The sequence below is a fragment of the Arachis hypogaea genome, chromosome 18, assembly GCF_003086295.3.
Source record: "Arachis hypogaea cultivar Tifrunner chromosome 18, arahy.Tifrunner.gnm2.J5K5, whole genome shotgun sequence".
Lineage (NCBI taxonomy): Eukaryota > Viridiplantae > Streptophyta > Magnoliopsida > Fabales > Fabaceae > Arachis > Arachis hypogaea.
The window spans coordinates 130,863,864-130,890,764 of NC_092053.1; the positions used below are offsets into that span (position 1 = coordinate 130,863,864).

A 26,901-nucleotide genomic window follows, 5' to 3' on the forward strand; every position below is an offset into this window, starting at 1 on the left:
TGTTTCGACTTCTGATTTGCTTCTTACTTCTGATCTGCACCTCGCCGCCTCGCTGCTGCACTTTTTCATTTTTGCTTATGCTTCTACTTCTTGCTTCTGCTTCTGCTTGAGCTTCTACTTGAGATTTTCCTTCTGTTTCTGTGTCTGTTTCTGATTGTGTTTTTGCTTCTAATTCTGATTTTGATTTGTTATTTTTTTATTTTATTGTTGTTGTGTTGATTTTATTGTTCAATTTGATATTGTTATTTCTGAATTTGAATAATGTGTTATTCAATTCGATGTTGTTATTGTTGTGTGTTGATTTTATTAATATTTGATGGGAGGAAGGGAGGTGGTGGTGGTGGAGTAAGGGAGGTGCTGGTAGTGGTAAAGGTGCTGGTGGTAGAGGAGAATATTTTTGTCCGTAAAAAGTTAAAAGGACGATTTTAATACGAAAAAAAACGTTAAGGATTATTCTAAATTAAAAATTACGTTAGGACGGTTTCGATTCAGACCCTCTACGTTAGGGATAAAAATAATACTTACCCCTATTTTTTATTAACATATATTCTATTTTAATTAGCTCTATAATTGAACTATCTAATCTATTTTAGAGTTTAATTTAATATTTTGATAGTATAAATTTTTTTACACAATTATTTAATTATATTTTTTTAATAACTATATATAAGATAAAAGTAAAAAGTTATTTAATTAGTTTTGCTTAAGTACAATACGTAATTAATGGTATTAAAATTATTATTTTTCATTTTATTCTTATCCTGCCTTATTACTTTAACGCCCATGTAGATATAGATATAAATATAAGAATAATTAAGACTGAAACTGAATAAAGTTATGAGCCAATTCGAATTCGACTCATTAACAGTTCGATAATATAAGTTTATGAATTTGTAAGTCAAACTTGAGCCTGAATTTGAACTCATATATTAAATAAGTCGAACTTAAACTTTAATAATGAACTAACTCGAATATATATATATATATTATAGTTTTACAGCTAGTTTGAAAAAAATTATTTATATTAATATATTTTGTATTTTATATATAATTATGATAGAATCATATATTTTTATTTATATAAAATTCTAAATTATGTTCTTGTTAGTTGTTAGCGCATGAATTCAAATCAGCTCGTAAATTTTTGGTAAGTTAGGTTTACACTACAAAAAAATATTGAATACCGTCAGATTGTATCCGATAATATAAAATACTTAACAAAATCCTAAACTAAAAAAATATAAAACAAAATAAAAAAACTATAACAAAATTATCTCTGATGGTAGCTGCAGGATGATGGAAGCATGGTGGTGACAGAAAGCAGCAGTGATAGCAACAAAGTGAGAACCTCCGACAGAAACGGACACCAACAGTGGCGGCAACGGCGACAGCTCCAGGTAGTGGTGGTGATGGCAGCAGCTTCAACGGAGCATAAACATAGGGATGAGAGACAAAGAGGCGAGAAAGAAGAGAAGCGAAGAGAGAAAGAGTTCATAGAAGTGAGAGAAAAGAATTTCGTGTTTGAATTTTACTCCAATTTTACCGTCGAATTTACACCGATAAGATATTCGTTGTTGCCTAAACGCCTTGTTTCACTAAAACCTGTTGTTGTCGGAAAATTTCTCCCGTAAAATTCGACGGTAATATTGGTGCTAATAATTTAAAATTTTGCGCGACTATTTGCCATCAGATTTAGTAACGGAATTTTTACTCCGACGGTAAATTTTTTGAGAGACGAAATTTCACTCGTAACCATAAAAAAATCCGATGCTATATCTACTGCTATGTCTACCACTATATCTACCGATAATATCCGACACTAAATCTAATAATAAATCCAACGATATTTAATATTTTTTATAGTATTAAATTTTACAAATAGACTCCTCAATTTTGGTAGACCAAACTTAAATTTTCTTAGCTCTCTCTCTCTCTCTCTCTCTCTCTCTCTCTCTCTCTCTCTCTCTCTCTCTCTCTCTCTCTCTCTCTCTCTCTCTCTCTCTCTCTCTCTCTCTCTCTCTCTCTCTCTCTGATGCACTTCCGTGGTTGCACTACAAGAAAATATAGCGACCGATATAGAATTTCTAGGACCAAATCAATATGGTCGCTAAATTATATTCAGCGACCGATTTTAGCGACCAATAATGTCTTTGGAACTGTTGGTCACAAAGGCGGTCACTATTTTTATTTTAACGACCGATTTTGCAACTGATAGTGAAAAATAGGGTGAACAACTGTTTGGTCACTAATTTAGCCGCTAAATTACTGGTTGCTAAATCGATTGCTAATTGTTAATTTAGTGAGTCATTTTAGTGACTAATATAATCAGCCACTAATAGCCACCAAATTAGCAACCGACTAATTTTATACAACTAGAATATGCTCATTTTTTATGTATATTTTTTCATGCGGAAAATTCAAGAGCAGCAGAAGATGCTGTTGTGGAGTCAAGCCATGGAAAGTAAAAGGGAACGGTTCTTCCCTTTGAACCATATGCTATCACCTTCGATGAAGTCATATACTCTGTTGACATGCTACAGGTAAGTCACATTTCACTAACATTGTTTTTATATTTAGTTACTTTTCTTTATCAAAAAGCAAATGAAATCATTACTCTTGATTTCAACTTTCAGAAAATGAAAGAACAAGGTGTACAAGAGGACAAGTTGATGCTTCTGAAGGGTGTTAGTGGTGCATTCAGGCCTGGTGTTCTCACTGCTCTTATGGGTGTAAGTGGAGCCGGTAAAACTACCTTGATGGATGTTCTTGCTGGTAGAAAAACCAGTGGATATATTGAAGGAAGCATAAAAGTTTCTAGATACCCTAAGAAGCAAGAAACATTCGCTCGAGTCTCGGATTACTGTGAACAGAATGATATGCATTCACCTCACGTTACAGTCTATGAGTCCTTGCTCTACTCCGCATGGCTTCGTTTATCTTCAAGTGTTGATTCCAAAACTAGAAAGGTTTGTAACTGCGGCATAATACACCACTATGGCTAAAATCTAAGATGTTTATTATGACAAACTAGTTATCATATTTTAGATACTAATTGCTTAAAACTTTTTAGCAAATGGTTACAGATGTTCATTGAGGAAGTCATGGAACTTGTGGAGCTAACCCCATTGAGGAAAACAGGTGTAGTGTGTTTTTACTTTTTGTTATTATATCTTACGTGATACAACTTTAGATGAAGTCATGCATATGCTAAAATTTTTCATTGAGATCTGATATATAATTTGCCTTTAACCTGGAACTATCATTTTCATTGCTGTTTTATTTTCCTATGCAGTGTGTTCATAACGGAAGGTGATCCCCATCCAGGGGCAGCAAGAGGTCGTATGTCATTTCAAAGTTTTAATCCTTCTGTTGATGTGAGTGTGAATGATCAATAGTTTCAAAGCTTTTTTCGTGTTCTCAATATTGTGCTCTTTCTTGTGATCATGTTTTAATGACAAAGCAATGCCTCTGTAGAATTTAAATGAGGAAGAAGCTAAACTTCAGCAGCCAGTTGCTGAAACTAATATTTCTAGAAGAGGAGTGCTAGGGGCAGTAACTTTTGTGATTTGTAGCTATCAAATAGTCATCAATGATGATTTTAATGGTGTGAGATTGGTGTGAGATTTCATCCAATGACTCATTTTTTTTTACTAGTTACATGCTGGCTAGAATTTGAAAAAATTGTTGGCCTCGTAGACTTTTCCTTTCTAAAAATCAAAGTGGAAATGAGTCTTTTAGGTGGGTTTATTTGTCTAAACTTCCAAGTTTTTTTTTTAATTTATTTCCCTTTTTTTCCCTTGCAGCTGAGGTAATGCTACTATAGAATTTTTATTTTTATTTTTTTATTTTTTTTTTTTGCTTTTTATGTTGGTTTAAAGTGGATTAATATATTAAGCTATTAATATTTCCAGGATTTTCTTACAAGCCAGAAACAACCAAAATCTACAAGAATAACCAGGATCATTCAAGGTTATGAACCACATTCATTTAAATCTAACTTTGACTCTTGGCCATCAGGATCTTCTAATACTGGTGCTGAGGATGGAAGAGAAAAAGTTGCAGGTGGACATTGTTTCTTCTGAAGTATCAAGGAATTGGTGTCAAAGGAATGACAAAGAGTGCCCCAATAAACGAGGAAATTCCACCTTTGCTTGAAGGAGGTGGAAAGTTAGAGGTGAGTTAATAGATGGTTTTAATGGGTATCTTGGCTTAATTTAATTAATACCAGAAAATAATATATATTGGCATAATTTAATCAATATCAGAAAACACCCACTGTTGTGTAATTTCAGGTTTGGCAAATCAATATAATTTTTAAGCATTTAGCATTTAAAAAATATATATATACATGATTTAAGCATTTAGCAATAGCATTGTTCACCAAAATTCTACTAACTTGCAAATTAAAAACTACAACTAAGTCTTGATTAGAAAAATGTTTGTTTATGAAATATAATATAATTAAACTTGGATGGTTAGTTTGCTATTGTTATAGCTACTTCATTGTTTAGTTTTGGAACCAATCCAAGAGATAATTTTCTGTTTTTACTTCTTAGCTTTTTCTCTATCTTTTTTAGGAAACAAGAAGAAAAAAGTGTTGACAAAGAGAACTAGTTGAAGTGAAATGAGATATATATGGTGTAGCAACTTCAAGCTTCCAAAGTCAAAAGATCAATGTAGATTTTAAGGTTTAGTATTGTAAGATATGAGTAGTAAATGTACCATGAACCATGAATTTAGACTGTGGATTGTAAGCCATTAATGTATATTTGGATTGTGGATCATAAAATTTGATATATTTATAAATTTTGTCTCTTTTAATTTCTATATTTCAATATAGATATTGTGGATATTTATGAATTTTGTCTATTTTAATTTCTATATTTTTATATAGATATTGTGAAAAACTAGTAAAAATATGTAATTAGAAAATTAGTAATAGTGACCGATTTTAGATTTTCAGATCAGACATCAGCGACCGATTTATTCAAAGACCGATTTAGCGACCGATATTATTTGGTTAGGGGTTGGTGACCTTTTTAACAAATTGGTCGCTAAAATCGGTCGCTAACGTTTAGCGACCGAAATTGGTCGCTATTTTCTGATTAGCGATCATGGTTTTAGTGACTACCGAAATGGGTCACTAATCTGGTAATTTCTTGTAGTGTTGCCAATAATAATACATGTGTATGCATGTGAATTTATGTACCTATACATACATATAACAAAAAGTATTATAAGGGTATAACATATTGTCATATTTTTTAACTTTTTACATTATAGTGTTAAAAAATTTAAAATTTTTGTGGGGCACGAATCCCACGCTTGTCAATGTGTATTCATTCATGTTTATAACAAATCTAATTTAAAAATTTATATTATTAAAAGAATAGTAAATTAATAGACTTTTTAGAGTGTCTATTAATTTATTATTTTATTTATTAAATATATACAATACATAGTAATAATTGTGAGATTAATCAAAATAAATAATATTTTAATTTTGTTCTCTTAATGCAAATATATTTTTTTAAATTAAAACTTTAAAAAACTATGTATTATAGATGATGTATGTGTCAAATTCTGACGGACTAAAAATATAAAAATATATTTACACTAAAAATTTAATAATTAAAAAATTAATAAAAAATAATCAGAATTTATTTTATTTAATATTTATTAATTATTAATAAATTAATAAATATTAAATAAAAAAATTATTTTTTTAATCTTCTTAACATTATCGTTTTATTTTAATTTCTTCTTCCTTCACACATTATTCAAGCACATAACAAAGCATTATTACTATTATTGTTATCTTATTTTTTTTGAAAAATAAAATGAGACCACATTACTATCATAAAATCATATGTCGGATATTATTAAGAAAAAGTTGTAAATTAACAAGAGTCTCCAGTTAAACAGACGAAAGTTTCTGTATATAAAAAATTAAATAATAATTTTTTTACTTATTATCTTTAACGAAAAAGGTTTAATTTTTTATTAGCCCTTAATTTTATCATTCGTTATCTAAAATTTGAAAAAAATTTACCATGCATACCATTATATTTAACTAGATATAAAATATGTTGCACAAATAAAAACAATTAATTCTTATATATCATGATTCAAAAAAATATATTTCTTCTCTATGTATATAAAAATATAATTACATATTAGCGTAAAAAATATCATTAAATAAAAACTAATTTACAAAGTACAACGACTTGAGGGTATGATATTAAATTAGTTAAGTTAAAATTTTTAATGAATTACACAATTAAGACATAAATCCACCACATAGTAAAAAATAATACATATAAAACTAATAAATTACATAATATTTTTTTTTTGTTTTTTAAACACATATTGTATGTAAGTTTAGTTTCTTAAAATTTGAGTGGAGGGGGAGGGGGGGAGGGGGCGAGGCCACTACTCGCCGCCCTCTAGGTCCATCCCTGCACCCAAGAGACATTCTTCACACACATTAAGCCCTAAATCCTCAACTAACCATTCTCATTTCCAACCCATAATCTCGAGAACGTACACCCTAAACCCCAGTACATATGAACCCTCGTTTTCTCAAATTATGTATAAAACATTCTAAACCATTAAATACTACTCTTTTATAAAATCAAATTATTTACAAACCATAAACCCTTAAAATCCTAAATTCTCAAAAATATATACTAAATATTCGTCAATTTTAAATTAATATTTACTATTTTTAAAATTATAAACTAATTTAAAACAAAAACTAAATATACCTCACTAGATCTTAAACACTAAACTAAAAACCTTACACCTTTAACCTCTAAATCCTAACTTCTAAATATTAAACTCTCAAGAACATATCCTAAACCCAAATTCTAAATTTAAAATACCCCAACTCTAACCTAATCCTAAATTACAAACTTCAAACACTCAATCCCAAAAAAAAAAAAAACACTACGTAAAAATCCATTCAACCTTAGCAGTGCCTTTGTTTAACTTGTTTAATTAGCATGACTTATTTTAAAATATATTATGTAACATTAATTACTAATAGTTTTAAATTTAAAAATTTTAAATTATTCTTTTATTTAGTATTATTCTAAGATAAAATTTTTTGTTATTCATGACTCCATTGTTATGTTTATCTATATATATAAAAGGTTTTAATCTATGGGCCAATGTATACATATATAATAAGGCAAAACACGCATATAAACCAAGTGGATCAAGATTTTACGTAATTCTATCAAAGAGAAAAATATGACAAGGATCTACCAGGACGTTTCTATGTAGTTCGAATTAGGTACATTCGAATTTCAACAATCAATAGTAATTCGAATCACTCTTGTTCGAATTACACCAAAAGTGTAAGACATACTAGTTCGAATTGGGGTGATTCGAACTAGCAACCGGTTTCAGCACTCCTAATAATTCGAAGCATACTGATTCGAATTACTATCGAATTACATGTCCATGGTAATTCAAAATGCACCAATTTGAATTATAAGTGTTGTGTCTATAAATAGAGTTCGAAACAACCTCATTCGAACCACTATTCGAAACCCCTGTCCCACCAAATTCCAGAAAAAAATATTTCCAAACGACTCCAACAAAGGGTTGAACAGAATATTCAACTGATGGGGGATAATCTGGACCGGCTTTATCATTTGGATGGAGTCGTCCATATAGCCGGAGTTATCAACGAAGAGGTTAGTGCGAAAAACCCTTTAAGATAGGAATTAATGTGTTTTTGTTTAGATATTCTTGCCTTTCATATGTTAGAATGGTAGTCATTATTTAGCGTTGCTAAGTTAGATAGGATTGTTATATAAGTGGTTTTTGCTAGTGATTTATTAGTGATCACAAATAAATAAGATAGTGTGAGAAGTAAGGACAACAACGGGTGAAACCTTTTAAAAGTATGATTTTTTTTAACCATGAATAGTAATCAGTAATCTAAATTTTTATATGGTAATGTTGTTCTTTTTTTTAAGAAATATGACTTAAAGATATTTGCTCAATAGACCAAGATCGAAATGCGATAGAAGAACTTCTCTACCCATTTCATGCCTTGCAGTCCAAGTTTCTGTATTATAAAATTCAGGAACTCATCGAAACTTGTTGTGGGTCTCAAAAAAAATACTCAGGGGATCCTTATCAGTGAACTTCACATCAGAGCATGTTTTTTTCTTGATGGACCCTCTATAATACACCAACACTAAAACACTCTTCTCACTAGCCATTGTGTTTCACTCTAATGAGAAGAATTCACGTTTATACCATACTTATACACATCTGGTTTTTCATAATTCGAAACAGCTAATTTCGAATTATATGTATATAATTCGAATAAACTATATTCGAAATACATTTCGAACTGCTTCCCTTATAATTCGAATCGGTTTGATTCGAACTGCTCCATAATTCGAATTAGTTGAATTCGAACTACCTTGGATTCCATACATGCATAGTTCGAATGAGATAAATTCGAATTACATCCCTAGTAATTCGAATTGACTTGGTTCGAATTACTTGTGGTTTCCTAGTTCGATTTACTTGTGGTTTCCTAGTTCGATTTAGGCTGATTCGAATTACATAGAAACATGCTTTTGGGTGATCCCTATTACGTTTTTTGCTTTGGTAGATTTCTGTAATTTCTTCTTCCATTTAGTTTAATATTGTGATTTGCCTTATATAACATAATATGAATTTTTAAAATACATATATAATTTAGTGTAATTACATATATTAATATAACATATATCAAATAAATCTCAAATGATTAATTTAATGTATGAAAATGACAACTGCTATAATATAATTACAAAAATTATTCATAATTTTATTCTCCACTTTATTATATTATTAAGATATTAAATAATCATTTTAATATTATTGTTTATAGAAGTCTAAAAATAATAAATTGTATTTTTTTTATCATGTATAATATTAGAAACGATTTTTTTGATGATTCATTTTTTTAAATCTCATTCGACTATTTGAATTTCAGGATACTGTATATATCTAATATCTTTTTTTTTTAACCCTTCTTAATTAAAAAAGACAATCAACTAACTAACTGTAAGATCACTTTATCTTTTGTTAAAAATATAGTTAAAAAGACAAGAAAATAACCCCTTAAACTGATCTAGACATTTTAAAACATAAAAAATTTGACATAGAGAAAAACACAAACTACTTCTAACAATGTACTCAAATATTAAAGATAATGAGGCATGCATTATTTATACCCATATGTCCAATCCTTTTTTTTCCTCCACACCATTGGATCTTTTACTCACAGCTCAACCAAACATGATCCCATTCTTTTTAGAAGATTATCATTTTGACCAGACTACCACATCTACATGTCCATTATCAAAGGCCCATCTAGGTAATTATTTAATGGCCCCGCCTATTTAATAAAAAATATTATTAATTACACCAGTTATATTATCGTTAACTGTATTCATTATCATCTGTAAATCTTTTGCTAAGCACGAACAACTAGCACAAACTCTGCTAAGTGCGGGGTTTACGATGACTTTTCTTAGCATCATCATCCAGTATTTTGAGAACGACAATACTTCTTTTTAGACACGTGTTCTAACTATAGACAATACACGTATCATCAGCGAGTGCGGATGGATCTTACATTCAGTACAATCAAATTTTTCTTAAATATATTGTGACAAAAATTTGCATATAGCTTAGACCTTAGGGTGTATCATTATGAACATTTTGATAACTACAAAATAATTTTTATTTTTGGAACTAATAATTTTTAATATTGAATTAGGCTTATTCAATTTTTTTTACTAGTGTTGGAATCTATCCTTTTATATTTTTAAGAGATACCATCATAATACTAATATACATAGATGTGAGAAGTCTCGTTAATTGCTAGCCAATTTTTAAGATTAAATTATATTTATATTTTTTGATATAGTTATAGAGTTTCTTAAGAACATTGGTTAAGAGAATAAAAGAAACCAAATTGAATAAATTGAATAATTAACTTATTCATCTATTTAAATAAGTATTAAAAATTCGAATGTTGTCTTATATGTAATAATTTATTGATTATTTTTAAATAAAATTCAGATTTACAGTAGATTAATTCTTGACCAATTAGACTAGAAAATACTATAAATAACCAAAAGAAAGTGAAAGAAATTTTTTTTTTTGATGCATTGAATAAATAAAAAATTTAAAATATTAGTATTTATTTTATATTTTTAATAATTTTTTTTAATAGTATCTTGTCTATAAGACACTCGTTAGAAAGATCCATATAATTAGCATTAAGCATATAAAATTCAACATTAGGATAGGGATGATTATAGTGCGCTTTAAGCTAAAAGTGCTGCTAATAATTAGCCATAACACCACAAAATAATTAAGTAGCTAAAATAATTAACTGTTTATTATTATTATTATCACATCATACAATGCAAAGAGAGAATCCAAGAGTTTGACCGAGAGATACATATATAAATTATTGTTTCTTGGATGTGAAGTATTCGTCATTATTGTTTCTTGGGCAACATTTACATATTCATTAGAGACTCACAAAAATAAAATGAGATGGTATAAAATGTCAATTTTGACAAACAGCTTCAACCAAATTCACATGCAGCCTGTAAAATGTCACAAGTGAACTATGCATACAAAGGATCACAATCTCATTCCCTTATATAGGTATCTACTCATATTTATTGCAGCTACTAAAAAGAAAATATTAACAAAATTTGCTCAATTTCCCCCTCTGAAACTATGGTGTTATTCAACATAGCCGGTGCACAAATATAGTGCCTGAGATAGATATGTATCTAAATGAAACTATTTTTTATTTGAAAGATAAGATTGAAGCATGCATTAGAGACTATGTTACATATTTAAGTTTTTTATTAACTAAATTTAATTAAATTGATCTAACATAACAAAAATTAATTATGACTTATATTATTTTAAAAGAAGGTAAGAAATTTGAAAAAGGAAACAAAATTAATTATGAAACGCACAAACAAGATCGAACAAAAAAGGCAAAAAATTCGAAAAAGGAAACAAAATCCTATGAAAAAAGGAAGTTATATATTCGCGTGTTGATTGATTTAAAAGTCTGTTAAAGAAGCGCGTGAAACACACATGTCATAAGAGGCGCGTTTAAGGGTAAAGGACTTGTAACACTTGTAAGTGTTAATCGCTTGTACACGGAGATTATTCCTTATTATTATTCACTACAAGAAATTACCATAATAGTAACCGATTTAGCAACCGATTCTGGCGGTCGCTAAATCCTTGGTTGCTAATTTAAAAATAGCGACCAACTTCGGTCGCTAACCGTTAGCGACCGATATTAGCGACCGATTTTCAACTAATGCTACCAAACTAGTACCAAACGATATTGATCACTAAATCGGTCGCTAATAAAATCGATCACTAAATGGCGACCACTTTTTTGGTCGCTAAGTTGGTTGCTGAGAAAATCGATCGCTAAATCGGTTGCTAAAATTATCGGTCGCTGATGTCTGACCTGAAAATCTAAAATCGGTCGCTAAATTGGTCATTGTTACTGATTTTCTAATTATAGATTTTTACTAATTATTCCTAATATCTATATCGAAATATAGAAATTAAAAGGGACAAAATTCATAAATATTCACAATATCTATATTAAAATATAGAAATTAAAAGAGACAAATTCATAAATACATCAAATTTTATGATCCACAATCTAAATATACATTGATGGCTTACAATCCACAATCCAAATTCATGGTTCATAGTATATTTAATACTCATATGTTACAACACTAAACCTGTAAATCTACATTGATCTTCTAATTTTGAAAGCTTGAAGTTGCTGCACCATATATATCTTGTTTCATTTCAACTAGTCCTCTTTGTTAACACTATCTTCTCCTTGTTTCCTAAAAAAGATAGAAAAGAAAGATTTCCTCCACGGTTATTTATTTAAAAAATATGTTACTTTTTTCACACGGTTATTTATTTAAAAAATTCATAACTATTCAATAAAGATTTCCTCCACAGTTACACAGCATCAATCAAGACCAACACTACTCAAATTCATTATTGATCTCTTGAAAAATCACATTAAACCACAACTCTTTAATTTAAACTTAACTCAAACCTCAATCCAGATAACACCATAACATTTAAGTGTGACTTTGAAATGTTTTTTGAGTGCTGTCAATGTCATTAATTAATTTAAAGAAAGAAAACTCATTAAAGATATTCCCAGTTGCAAGCATGAGAGGGTAATGATATCATACCTCAAGAGGAGACAGATCTTCCAATCAAAATTGTTGCACCCTCACTCTTGGTAGTTGAAATAAACTTGCGAACTTTGGGATACTGAAACAACCAAACAGTTCAAAATTTAGATTTTTGCTAAATGCTTAAATCATTCATATAGATTTTCAAGTTACAAAACAAGAAAGAGTGATAGTTTGACTTGTTGATTTTGAAATCTATTCTTAATATATAAAGGTAAATACATAAATTTATCCACATTACTTTTAAACTATTTCTCTTCTTTTACTCACGCCATGTCAGTAATATCGCTTACTTGGCAAAATTTTAGAATCAACTACTCAATTTTTGCCAAATCATCTATTATTTCCAAATCAGCAAAAAAATAAAATATACAAAACCAATACAATAATTACCAACGACAATAATTAGAAATTAATAGTGTCTAACCAAATTTGTAACTTACAAAGACATTAAATTCATCTTCCTATATTTATTTTATTTTACGGTTGTAAATAATACAAGAAATTTATAACTCCAATAATTAATATATTAATTTCTATAAAAAAACTCATTCAATGTAATAAACATCCATATTACAAATATCATAATAATATTATTAATCATAATAAATTTTTCGTTATAAATATTCAAATTTCATACTATTTGAACTACTTATATAAGTCTCTTATCACTATTCTTTCAAATTACATCAAATTTAGCACAAAAAATCTATTTCTCAACTACACAACATCTCAAACTTAATGTAGATAACTATGTTGAATGTGAAAAGTGTATGAAAAAAGCATATAAAAATAGAGATAACTACATTGTGGCACATGTAATCAAACACCACAATATCCAACAATAAGGTAACTCTATATACTTTTCATAATTCCATGTATCAAATTATTAGTTACTAACCCAATACTTATTTTAGGTTCAAAATTCAATTAAAGGTTTCTGATCAAAGTGGTACAACAACTTTTGTACTATTTGATGGCGAAACAAAAAAATTATTGGGTACAAGTGCTTCAAATCTAATGGCACTCCAAAAAAGTAATGACATTAAAGCACCACCCCAATTGAAAAATGTGTGCAACATCACTTATATTTGAAGTCAATGTAAATGTTTTTAATCTTAAAGAAAGTTCTTCTCAATAATACACTGTTACCAAGACATTTGTTCTAACCAAAAACACTAAATTTCAACCCTCATTTGTTACCAAGACATTTGTTCCAACCAAAAACACTAAATTTCAACAAATAAAACAGGTAATACTAAAAAAAATCACTTATTTTAGTTATTTTAGACATCATTTTTATTTCTAATTTAAATTATTCATTGATTATGGGAACCAACTTCATCAACACTCACATACCCATCAAGAGATTAAGGAGAAACAAAACTATACAAATTCAAGACACAATTTCGGAAGAAGAACATATTTGCAAAGATGGAACAAACAACACAATAGAAAGTGCAGATAACTTAATAATTCATAGAGAACATGCATTTACAAGAACTTACATAGAAAGAAGAAAGTAACAACTCTAACAATAACCAATAAAAAAAAAGGAGAAAGAGCGCCACATAAGAAGACATGCAAAAATCAAATCACCAAATAAAAATGTCATTTTGTACATACAACTCTAATATCCAAATCTTTTGTACTACAAATTATTTTAAATAAAATACCTTTTAAATTTAACTTTAGTTTACACATTTAATTTAATTTTACAAAACATAACAATTTTTAATATTTATTATATACTATCATTAATTTACTGCTCCGCGCATCGCGCGAGTCTCATTCTAGTTTATAATAACAAAGGAAGATAAAAAAATAATTTAGAGGGAAAAATAAAAAAGAAAACGAATTTTTTTACTAAAGATAAATAGAAAAATAATCAAATAATAATTAATTCCAAAATCTATCTAACACTAAAGTATCTCTAATAGATCTAATAGTATCTACTATCTAGCTGCATATGCTACAAAGTAGACAAGGTAGCAGGGAAAGGTGTGAGTAAATAATCATAATATGTTGCCATTTATATATATCAAGTGCATGCAGTCGCTAATTTCTCATAAGAAGAAAGAGAAATTGAAATTGATTTTTATTTGGGAATTGAGAATACACTATGATTAGTAAGGAGACTCTCCAATGACATTTTCAGGGGGTCATAGAAACAAATGGTCAAGCTAGCTTATTCACTTTTACTTTCAGCTGAAAATTTCAACAAAACGAAAAACAAAATCAGTAATTGTGGTAGAAAATTGAGATAAGGATCAAGCTAATTCAAAATCATATATATTTGATTGAATTAAAATTGAGACATATGATAGAAAATATATACCAACATAATAATAATGGAGGGGTTAATACTCAAATTCGTCCCCGAAAGATTACGCGATCTTCATTTTCGTCCCCGAATGATTTTTTTAATCAAATTAGTCCCTGAAAGATAAAAAATAAGTCAAATTAGTCCTCTTGTCAGTTGGGCGATGACGTGGCACGTTAAGTGCCACGTGGCATGATGACTTGGCACGCCACGTGGCAGGTCAATGCCACGGTCAACGCCACGTGGCATGTCAGCGACACGTGGCACGCCACGTGGCATGTCAGTGCCACGTGGCAGGTCAGTGACACGTGGCATACCCAGGTCAACGCCACGTGTCACTTGACATGTAAAAAAGATTTTTATAGTCAAAATAGTCCTTGAAAGTTCAGAAATAAGTCATTTTCCTCCCTCAAATTTTAAAAATTAGTCAAACTAGTCCTTATATAATTTTTTTTTATTTTTTCTTCATAATATTAAATTTGAAATATTTTTTGATACTACTAATTTTAATAGAAATGTAATTGACAAACAAAACATTAGTAATTGTATCTTTTCTTCTTAAAAAATTTTTCCAATAAAATTATCTATCTCCTTTAATTCTTCTCAAAATCTCTCTTATTCTTTTCTATTCTAAAACATTTTTCTTACATACATTTTGCTGGAATATATATATATACTCAAAATTGAAATGTATGTATTTATTAACCTAAACAAAGTTATATGCTCGAAATCAAAATTTATGTATGTTAACCTAAAAAAATAGTGGTATAACTTTGTTTAGCTTAACATACATGTACAAGATGTCTCTGGTACGGGTTGAAGGATGGATCGGGAACCTGCGGGTCGAGGCGAAGACCGGATCGCGTGACTGGAGCGATGGGGGGAGGTACCTGTAAAGACACTTCGACGCTCCAGTCAGAATGGATCTGAGAGGTGTAAAATGTATGGAATGAATGAATACCTGGAGGGACCTGGGTCCTCTATTTATAGGTGATGGTGAATATCTTATCTTATCTTATTTGGCTAAGATAAGGGAGACGTTTGAATTCGAAAGTCGGTTAGGAGTTCTAGAGGGCCGTTTCCGGGCCTTCCGGAAGAAGGAGATGGGTCAGACCCGAGGAACCGGGTTCGGGTTTAACCTTGGGTCCGGGATCCGTGGGCCGAATCCGTAACAATACATAAATTTTGATTTCGAGCATATAACTTTGTTTAGATTAATAAATACATACATTTTAATTTTGAGTATATATATATATATATATATATTCCAGCAAAATGTATGTAAGAAAAATGTTTTATAATAGAAAAGAATAAGAGAGATTTTGAGAAGAATTAAAGGAGAGAGATAATTTTATTGGAAAAATTTTTTAAGAAGAAAAGATACAATTACTAATGTTTTGTTTGTCAATTACATTTCTATTAAAATTAGTAGTATCAAAAAATATTTCAAATTTAATATTATGAAGAAAAAATTTAAAAAAAAAATTATATAAGGACTAGTTTGACTAATTTTTAAAATTTGAGGGATGAAAATGACTTATTTCTAGACTTTCAAGGACTATTTTGACTATAAAAATCTTTTTTACATGTCAAGTGACACGTGGCGTTGACATGGGTATGCCACGTGTCACTGGCCTGTCACGTGGCACTGACATGCCACGTGGCGTTGACCGTGGCATTGACCTGCCACGTGGCGTGCCAAGTCATCATGCCACGTGGCACTTAACGTGCCACGTCATCGCCCAACTGACAAGAGGACTAATTTGACTTATTTTTTATCTTTCAAGGACTAATTTGATTAAAAAAATCGTTCGGGGACGAAAATGAAGATCGCGTAATCTTTCGGGGACGAATTTTAGTATTAACCCAATAATGGAGGCAACAGAAAGAAGGAGCTCCCCTTCAGTCCAAGAACAGAGAAAGGGGATAATGCAAAATATCTCCCGCTTCATTCACACTTAAATATTTCAGCAACCCTTTAATCCCTTCTCCATGAAAGGACTGAAAGAAGCCCCTTCATTTTCTTTCCCTCTGTTTCATCATCTGCTCATAGCTTTCAAGTGATATATTCTCCATGAGTGTAAACAGATTTTGAGATGAATTAAACTAAAACTTTGAATAGTCTATTGATCCAAGTTTTAAAGAAATAAGGAAACCTAATGCAAATATAGAGAAGCTAATTAAGTTACAGGTTTCAAAATGATGATAATAATTTATTGAGGCTTCAGTATTATAATGCTTTCAAAGAGGTAATAATAATAATGCTTTCTTTGAAGTGAAACAAGCTATCAGTATTGTAATATCAGCATTTAGCAGCAAAAATTGAAAAAATATACAAGAAAGAAGTGAGGTATGCGGGAGCTTACATGTTCATGACACCACTGAAAATGCCACCTTTGCTTATTTCAATGACTGTACATGATTGCATGAATCAAAAGCAAACGCAAGTCCTATAGATGAATGTAATGCTAGTTGGAAAAGTCCAAGAAAGGCTATTATAAAGGCTATTACAAAATTAGGCTATTATCAACGGATTACACAAATTAAAGCACACTACACTACAATTCAAGTAAGTATTTCACACCTCATTGAGTGACAACTTATTATTGTTTAAACCTTCGGTATGCTAAAAAGCAAGTTATTATTAAAGGCCTCATTTCACTTGAAAATACATCGTACAACTTTACTACTTTTCTTCAAAAGTGAACTGTTCCCAAGCAGGTTAATCTCTTTCAAAGTTTTACTACTTTTCTGTCACATTCAATAATTAATTTTACTTATAATCAGTTTCACATTTTGTAATTAGATTAATAATTCCACACAAGATGTTGAACTAAACCAAAAATCAGTCTTAATCAACCAACCATACTGCAAAACAAAATAATTCCACATCTTTAAAAATATATTGACAATTGATGGGATTAGGCAGCAGTTAGGGCCTAAAAACTTTTGAAGGTCAACATATTTTGAATTTGAGAACTGTCAAATATAGAGATTTGAGGGGAAAAAGAGGAAAAAAGGGAACCTGTGAAAGTGGTCAACAAGTTAGTGCAATCAATGCCTGGTTTTTTGCACATGTCCTTAAGAAACTGTATTACAGCATCCCTCTTTCAAACATGAAAAAATTATGAAGTGGAGCCAATCGTGTTCTCATGTATATATATATTGCCATCACAGCTGATTCATATGCTCTATTATTCTAAGAAAACTGAAGCAAAAAAGTATTAGAATTAATGACATGTGTTTGCATCAGTTTGGGTGATTCTGATCTAAATCCAACAACTAAGATAAAGCAAGAACAATACAAAAAGAGATAATAGGAGGAACTTACCCTCTCAGATACTGTTTGGTGAAAAAAGCATCATAGCTCCTGCCAAAATGTGATATTTGTTAAAAGAGTTAAATTGAAAAAATAAAATTAAAGGAGATTAATAATGGAAATGGAATTGCAACCTGAAAAAATAACATGAGCACAGATTTGTCCTATAATGCTATCAAATTAGTATGAAATGAAGAATAAGAAGTCTTTATTTCATGCCTTTTTTCCAGCATTCCTCCTTAGCTTTTTGTCCTGCAGAAAGGACAAACTCAAAAGGAAGAAGGGCTAATAATGACCAAAGTTCATAATTTAAAACTGCAACATCTGCACAGATGCCTATAATCCATAGCAAATGTTATACAAGATAAAATTTAGCAATAATGACTTATTAAAATCAACTAATTCATATTCATGCTAGAATAATGCATAAACACCCAACACATATACTATGACCAAAGATTAACATATTGAACAATTGATATTAAAATGGCTTCTAGGTCATGTCAGGAATGGATGTCATAATCCCACATCCCCAGAAGAAAATAAATTAAAAATAAAGCTAAACCAAACAGCAGCTTACCATATTTTGCAGTTAAACCCCAACTGCAGCCTCAACTGCAGCCTGGAGAGATGTGATTTCCTTACCAATTCCATCCTTAGAGTCTTTGGCATTTTTAAGTGCAGCCTGTATCCAACAACAACAGATGGTACATGCTACTATTTGGTGAACACTAGCTCCATTCTCTATTGAAGCATACATACTTCTTTTATGATACACACATCTACACTTCAAGTTATTCCCACATTACCTCTCTTTGGCGCAATGCTGCTTCCTTCCTGCAATGTCATAATGCAGTTGTGTCATATATACTATTAAACCTCAATCATATACCAAGAAAGAAATAAAGCAAGTACTTATTTTTCAAGCTCAACTCTGGCCTTGGCTTCCTTGCATCTCTCTTCCTCAACTCTGAGCTGTGTGTATCAGTTTCAACTAAGGTTAGTACTATCAGCATCAAGAGGGAGAAAGAGATAATATTAAAATACCTTGTCAAGTATGCTTTCATTCTTTTCCTGGAGCATATCAACCTGCAGACAGAGAAGATACCTCAATTCAAAACATACAAATCCTCTTTTATGGGAAATGCATACCAAAGGTGTGGTATTTGCCACATTATTAGCAATTTTTCCCAATTCAGGTAGAGGATCAATAGCAGTTGATGAAGTTGTACCAACCTGCATTTGTAGATGAAGAGTGTATATCACATATGTTAAGAAATCAAATCTACTAAAAATAATTTCCTAAAACTGATATTATAAGCCTTAGTTCTTACAGTAGCACATAAGAAAAATGGTATAAGACCACTAGCAATGTCTCTTGAAACTGCTTCAAAAAATACTTCAGGAGAAAGCACATAATTTGTTGAAGCATCAGATTTAGTGACCTGCAAAGCTCAGGATTAAGTCCACCTATCTGCCAATGCAAAGTAAAAACTGGTTAACAATAATCATAAAACGGTATCCTTCAAGGTTCAATGCTAGGACTTATAGAGGATCCTTATGAGAGGCCTTCTCAAATTTTATGTTTCATTGAAGGTACCTGGCAGGCTTTTAGTAGAGAAGAGTGTGTTTGATCAGATGCATATGTCACAAGCTTAGGAAGAGCGTCTTTTCCAACCGTCCTTAAGATCTTGTCGCGAGCAGCCAACAAGACAACTAGTACTGCTTCACTCGCTGTTCCTTAAATAACTCCACCACCTTGCCCTGCAATACAATTTCTAAAATGAATTCCCATTTAGGGGAATGGCAAGTACTTGAAAGTGTCCTAATCCCTTAAATTTACAGACCACGACCTCACCAGTAGAATGGAAATCATGAGGCAGCTTAAGTGCCTTAGCAAGCAAATTGAGAACAATGGTTTCGAGTTCTGTTGCGGCAGGAGAAGTTATCCAGCCGAAACCGACAATGTTGAAACCAGCACTGAGAAGGAAAAAAAAAACTAAAATAAGAAGCATTTTACTAAACTATTGTTGCATTAGATTTTATTAGAATATGATGGGTATGTCTAAAATGAGCACAACAATTATGTGTTTATTGGATGTGCCATGTTTATATAGACCATTAGATTTTATTAGATGAAAATCAAAGGCTAATATAAAAGAAGAGCATTGATGGACTCTAATAAATACAAAATATCCTAATACATAAATAAATATTTTAAATGACAATATTTTAATACACAAGACTTTAAATGACAACAAAATCTTTTATTCTTAAATAATTAAATATAAAATATATAAATACAAAATCTTTTATTCACGGATATACCATTGATGATCACATCCTTTGTTCAAGGCAAACTTAGCCTTTGATTCTGTTCATTGTTGACATTGGCACTCCAATCATGAACATCTGGCTCTGGAGGACGAATACTTCGAGGCACAATGCCAGGATCCCTTCCTGAGGTCAGTAGAAGGGTGGTCAAAACCTGGGAATACATTTTAAGACTTTTAAGAGAACAATGGTCTATGAGAAAAGAAACATAGTGCTTTTACATATTTGAATAATCTTTTTTTGAATAGCTATCTACTTGTAACTTTGAAATTGATATACATTTGAGTATGGAAAATAGAAGTCTTGGGCTACATTTTTTTTTCTTGGATCAGATTAATTTAAAAAAATGGTGTGAATAATAACTATAATCATTATTGAATATCCTGAGTGATGAGAAAAATCGTCCAACAATTTTCTAGCCACAAAAGCACAGAATGAGAATACAGCAACAGGGGCCACAATAAGAAATATCGTCAGAAATATAGACTTTATATCTGGTCCAAATATAAACCTCCCGCAGCATAAAAACTCCTGAAAAATAGAAAAGCCATGAATCAAAACACAAGCTAGTAAGTAAAAACAAGAAAACAAAAACTTGATCCTTGTACAATACAGATAAATACATGTTAAAGATGTGAGTTTTCATGATAAGTGAACTCCATGAATGAATTTTAATAATCGACACTCAACAACGAATAGAAGCTTGACAAGAAAAATATGCATTCAATACCTTTTCTTCTGCTGAGACAACATGACTGTCACAAACCAACTCTCCCAAAAACTTAAGCTATTACATAAAGGCACATGAATGGTTCATAACTTGGACAATGCACAGACTCATCCTAACTTGTGCTGAAATTCAATTCGAGGTAACAAAAGTCGAACTCTAGAGTCTAGATCTTATGATCATAGAAGTTCTGATGATAGTACAATACCATATCAGGATTCATCTCTAACCAAAGCTTAAGCTAAGATGAATGATTAATTAACATTTGAACTTAAAACATGGTATGATGCTATATATCAATATAAACACCTTGCTCCTAGAACTCAAATTTCTAACTGTATCAACTATCACTCTTCATTAACACACACAAACACACATTGATGATTATTCAAAATGATTACTGTTGATCTAACTCATAAAATCAATCCAAAAGATAAATTCTCAAACAACTGATTTCACCTCACAAAAAAAAAGGGTTTAATTACTCTGTTGGTCCCTGTAGTTTCACCAAATTTTTAATTAGGTCCCTATACTTTTTTTTCTTTCAATTGGGTCTTTACACTGCTTTAATTTTATAATTAAGTCCTTTCTAGTATAAAAATTATTAGAGTTAAATGAATATTTCTTTGCAAATTGAAGGTATTTATAATTAAAAACTTAATTAAATCTTTGATCGCATGTATTTTGGTAAAAATATTATGTTAATTTTATCATTTTTAACATGAAAAGGACGTGATTACAAAATTAAAAGTAGTATAGGGACCCAATTGAAAGGAAAAAAAGTATAAGGACCTAATTAAAAATTTGGTGAAACTATAGGGACCAACAGAGTAATTAAACAAAAAAAAAAATTATTGTGTTAATTAACAATAAGAGTCAACGAACAATAAAGTGAGAAAATTCAATTCAGAAATGGAAAATGCAAAAGGCTAATTGTAATTGAACTGAAAAGAAAGTGATTGCTGAAGAGGAACACAAAAGAACGAAAGATGCAGATGTTGCTAGTCTTCATATCACCGAAAGATGTTGCTCTTCTTCATATCACGTTAATGAGAAGAAAATAGGTTTAATTACTCTGTTGGTCCCTATAGTTTCGCGAAATTTTCAATTAGGTCCCTATACTTTTTTTCCTTTTAATTGAGTCCCTATACGTTAATTTTTTTTTCAATTTAGTCCCTGTCGTGACAAAATCGTTTGATATAACGGAATATTCTGTTCAAAAATGGAATATTCTCTTAATTAAATTAAAACAGCTAATTGAACCACATCCATTTTTTCAAAATACCAAAATTACCCTTGACATTTTGTCCCAAAAGTAAAAACCCTACCTGGCGATTGTTCTTTGAAGTCAGTGGCGTTTTTTCTCCCTTTGTTGGTGTCGTCGTCGTCATTGTCCATCGTCCTTGGTCTACGCTGCACTGCTCTGCGCTGATCGTCCGTCTGCTCTGCTCAATGCTGATGGTGTGTCGCTTAAATCGCGTTCCCTCGCCGTCGATCGCCGCGCCATGCCTCGCGTCGCCGCACCACGCCTCGCCTGGCCGCACCTCGCCTTGTTGCCTGAGGTTCTCGGTCGCAATTGGTCAGTTTCACCTTCAATTGCACTTTTCTTTTTAGCTTTTTGCCTCAGTTTGGTTATGCTCTTTTCATGTGGAACGGATTTTTTGTGGTAGCTTTAGGTTTTTAGAGGGAAGGAGAAGGAATCAAACATAAAAGGAGGGTTTAGAGAGGGAACTACTCTGTTTTCCCATTACAATTTGGGTTAATAATATTTTAGAAAAAAATATGAGGGGGATTAGGATATCTATAATATTTGTAAGTAACAGCAAAAATTGATGAATATATAAGGCTCTGCCTCCGAGTCTGACCTTGATTGCAGCAGTTGGGCTTATTGGTGTCCTTTAGAAGGAAATTAACATTACATGCTACTAACATTTAGCATTTAGGCAGGTTTTGACGGGTAAATAGTCTTGAAACTTTAGTGTATATATAAACTAGGAGTGGAAGGTTTTGATTTTTGACTTCTGACTGGTAACTTATAATTGATACTGAATCTGGCCATACATGAATGTTGCTATGAAAAATTGTGTTGACTTAATATATTATGGATATCTTGTTACTGCTTTGTGCTGGCTGTAAATAGTTAAAAATCTGGATGCTTTTGATATTGAAGGTGTCCAGATGGCTTATTTGCTATATATATCATTCTATCATTCAAAGGCATGGCAAAGGTTCGGTAAATGGTTAAGTCTTTTAGGATAGGGCCATTTCATTTTGAGGGTCCATAGTTTAATGAATTGTTAAATCTTTTTATGGTTGATGTTGTATGCAATGCAAAGGACTTAGTTTATGATATGTTAGTATTAATACATGGGAGAGATTAAGAGAAACTTATTGAAAACTTTTGTTATGGATTCATAAAGTCTACTATGACTGATGGTGTAAAGGATGACCAATTGTATTACCATGATGATACATATCCTTTAAATTTAAAGTAATCATGAACATGATAACAAAACAAACTACGTCTCTTTCTTGGTATATGTCTTTAGATTTAGAGGCATCTTGATTGATACAAAATCCTAAAACTTTTCTGTCTATAAACCATGAATAATTTTGAGTTTGATTTAAGATGAGATATTTGTTATTAGAAATGTGGTAATTCTTGATAGCTTTGTTCAAATAATAAGTTCATTATGATTTTATATGTTGATATATTCTCATTGATCTTTTGGATCAAGATGAGTATTCTTTTACTGCTTTTGGGAAGGAAAGGAAAGAGAAGAAAGCTAGAGTGTGTTCTATAAGTTAACAAACTATATATGCTGACTTTGTAGCATGTATTGCTGAAAGCAGGCTACTAAAGCTTTTGATGGAGATGACTATCTTATTGGGACATCTGCTGAACTCAAATATGCTCTTTTAGAATTCTTCTCGGCTTGGAAACCAGCCGTTATCAATGTTATTATTGATTCTCATGCTGGTTCAAAGAGTGGGAGGCGGCAACACAAGAACTAATTTCTACATTATTTGTATTACACTAAAATTACGTTTTCTATTGTTTTCATTTTTAGATTTTAAATTTCAATAACACAAATTCCCTAGCTCTATGGTTTTCTATAGTGTACCATGATATGATAAAGACACAAACTATATTCCATGAATCCACACAAATATAAAATGTTACATGATCGTAATGAATACTTGAATGATGGAAACTGAATTTTATATATACTTATTACTACTATTTCTGTTTTATTTTATCCATTCTTTTTTTAAGATAAGGTATTTTTAAAGTTATAAAAAAAAAAGAGAAGGTATTTTTGGTACAATTTGTATATAAATAAGCAAAAGAATGATAGTGACAAAATAAAATGGATTATAAGAATATTTTTCATGTCTTAGAATCATTGAATATGGATTATAGGAATATCTTTCATTTAATATTTATAATTTTACTGAAATTTTTAATTAAGTCCCTATATTTTTTTTCTTTTTAATTAGGTCTCTAAGGGTATAAAAGTAATTTATTAATTCACTAATATTTTTTTGACGTTTAACGTTAATAGGGACTAAATTGAAAAAAAAATAACGTATAGGGACCAATTAAAAGGAAAAAAAAGTATAAGGACCTAGTTAAAAATTTCGCGAAACTATAGGACCAACAGAGTAATTAAACCAAGAAAATACATTGTAATTCATTCCAAGCTAATTCATTGAGAGATGGCCATGACCCGTGAATCTTGGGCTTTTGTGTTTGGCCTCATAGGTATCACTCTTTTTAATGAATAGCTTGGAATGAATTAAAATGTGTTTTCTTCTCTGCAGATCATTACCTGTAACATTTTGCTAACGTTGCTAGCACCAAAGACCTTGTGAACAATGGCGAACTTTTGAGGGTCATCGGAAGGGAAATAAGGTGCGAAGATGCAATCCTTGGCACACCTCCGTCTAAGAAGCTTGCATGAAGCACATGGCGAGTTTCCACTTCCCATTTCTATTTTCTTATGATCAGAAAATACTAACTAAAAAAAAGACGAAAAAAACTAGTGATGATTAGAAGGGACTAGTTACTAAAAGCAACATACGGAGCATGATTGACAAAATGAGAGTTAGGTGTGTGTATTTATAATGGGGCGGTTTAGCCGCTACCTTAGTAATAATATCCATGTCAACAAGGCTCATTTCGGTACCCAAGATTTATTTTATTTTCTTATTAATTAATTTTGGTATTTGTTAAATTAATCCCGTGTCTTAATTATTTAGTTTATCATTTTTTTTTGTACTTGCGGATATTTCACTCACGGAAAAGTATAGGTAACCAACAAGATTTTTGAATAATGTGTAAACAATGTGAATTAATAGGGTTAAAAAGTAAATTTAATCAGTAGCATTAAATTAGGGTGAAGTGTATTTTCATTTGATTGGTGGTTGTTCATATTGTTCAAAATTTTCATTGTTCCCCTAACACTCCCCTTCACTCACATGAGATAATAATTAAGGCGCATAGGGGTACCAATGGGAGGGGCACTTGTGCAATTTGGGGGAACGTTTCAGTGGTGATTGGTTGTTTACTTGTCAAAGCTATTAATTCTCTTTGTGTATGTATTAAATCCCACGAATATAAATGAAAGAGTTTACGACCTATTTATATATGAGATAAGCCTTAAAGTGGTCTCTAAAGTTGCACTTGAGTCTCATAGTAGTCCCTGAACTTAAAAGTTATCCATATTCATCCCTAAAGTTGCACTTCGGAACTCAAACTCGTCCTTCCGGCAATTTCTGCCCACCTAACGCTACCGAAAAGGTGAGTTGGCCTCTTTCTTGACACGTTGGCATAACAGAAACGACGTAGTATTTGCTGTGGCGCCAAAATGACATGAAACGACGTCGTTTCACGCTAACCCCCTCCCTTCCTCAACGTTACCCTAACGAATTGTCTCCCCTCTCAAATCACAACACAAACATAGAGGTCTCTTCTTCTCCACTATACTTATCAATGGCGTCTGTGCGATTGTCGTTCACGCCACCTTCCTCTCTTCCGGCTACCTTCTCACCGCCACCGGCCCCCAAGCCCTCTTCGATGACGCCCTCTCACATCCCTCCACTGGTAACACTTTCACTAATTTCCCATTTTGTTCTCTTTTTTTCTTTAACGAAATCATTTAATTTTGATATATTTTATGTGAAATATACAAATATCATTAATTATCACTCTTCTTTAGTGAAAACAATTGAAAATTCTGTTTTCTGTTTTCACTTCTTTCTTTGCAAGAACCAGAAAACATAGAAAGTAAAAAGGGAAACGAAACGTGCCCTAAGTTTGTAGCACTAGCTATGTAGAACAATTTTTATCTAATCGGTGTAAGAGAGTTTTATAGGATTATTTGTTCTTGAGTTGATGATTTATTGAAAACCATCAAATACTGATATGTGATTGATTGAGTGAATTACAGAGGTTCATTATTTAGATTATAAAATAAATTTGAGCTTTCTAAGGTGGTAGCTGTCAATGAACCATGATAACCACAAATAATGGCAATTCATGCCGAAAAATTGCACTATCCTTGGGCTTCTATACTAGACGAAGGATTAGGCTATGCAATCTAATATGAGGATCAAGTCAATTAAGCTAAAGTTAGAAGATACCTTGTGGTATCAAGAGAAGATGTAGCAAATTGATATATGCAGCCTGAAGCTTATAATTAGTATTTACTGATCATTTTTAATACGTGGTTTGTGATTGTGTGTAGAGGAGGTGTCTGTAGAGAACTGAAACCAACTTAACCAAGAATATGTCTTTGTTTATGTCAATCCAAAAAAGATTTCGAATAAAGTGCTGGTAAAGTGCCTCGTCATGAATGAGAAGTTACTCATTGATGCCTTGAAGGAAGGGTCTTCTGACCCT

The 26,901-nt window shown here is 31.1% G+C and overlaps 2 protein-coding genes and 1 long non-coding RNA gene across 28 annotated transcripts; 2 read left to right on the forward strand and 1 right to left on the reverse strand.

Moving 5' to 3' along the window:
* The first annotated feature begins 1,889 nt into the window (after positions 1 to 1,889).
* On the forward strand, positions 1,890 to 4,827 carry LOC112771917 (ABC transporter G family member 39-like). The gene is made up of 6 exons (XM_072225884.1): positions 1,890 to 2,540; positions 2,634 to 2,966; positions 3,084 to 3,138; positions 3,293 to 3,374; positions 3,912 to 4,174; positions 4,578 to 4,827. The coding sequence occupies exons 1-4, from the start codon at positions 2,532 to 2,534 to the stop codon at positions 3,301 to 3,303; spliced, it is 408 nt and encodes a 135-aa protein (XP_072081985.1). The 5' UTR covers positions 1,890 to 2,531; the 3' UTR covers positions 3,304 to 3,374; positions 3,912 to 4,174; positions 4,578 to 4,827.
* Positions 4,828 to 11,645: 6,818 nt separating this feature from the next.
* Positions 11,646 to 25,092, reverse strand: LOC112771273 (uncharacterized). Of its 26 annotated transcripts, XR_011876049.1 has the most exons (19): positions 22,325 to 22,468; positions 20,264 to 20,800; positions 19,794 to 19,915; positions 19,536 to 19,699; positions 19,270 to 19,409; positions 19,109 to 19,171; positions 18,983 to 19,024; positions 18,851 to 18,910; positions 18,745 to 18,772; positions 18,516 to 18,620; positions 18,070 to 18,187; positions 17,948 to 17,986; positions 17,642 to 17,824; positions 16,983 to 17,066; positions 15,408 to 15,506; positions 14,632 to 14,732; positions 14,413 to 14,501; positions 12,291 to 12,372; positions 11,646 to 11,927 (listed from the first exon to the last, which is right to left on the reverse strand). XR_011876049.1 is itself a non-coding variant. In XM_025815966.3 (10 exons), exons 5-10 carry the CDS (start codon positions 19,365 to 19,367, stop codon positions 18,528 to 18,530), a joined length of 384 nt encoding a protein of 127 aa, XP_025671751.1. In that variant the 5' UTR covers positions 19,368 to 19,409; positions 19,536 to 19,699; positions 19,794 to 19,915; positions 20,264 to 20,800; positions 22,325 to 22,468; the 3' UTR covers positions 18,515 to 18,527. The 26 variants fall into 26 exon arrangements, 1 of the variants encoding a protein (XP_025671751.1); XR_011876064.1 differs by lacking the exon at positions 14,413 to 14,501 and having other exon boundaries at positions 18,155 to 18,187; XR_011876050.1 differs by lacking the exon at positions 15,408 to 15,506.
* LOC112771275 (uncharacterized) lies at positions 22,325 to 24,211 on the forward strand. Its single transcript, XR_003186967.2, has 2 exons — positions 22,325 to 22,575; positions 23,850 to 24,211. It is a non-coding gene; the product is annotated as an uncharacterized lncRNA (long non-coding RNA).
* Positions 25,093 to 26,901: the final 1,809 nt, after the last annotated feature.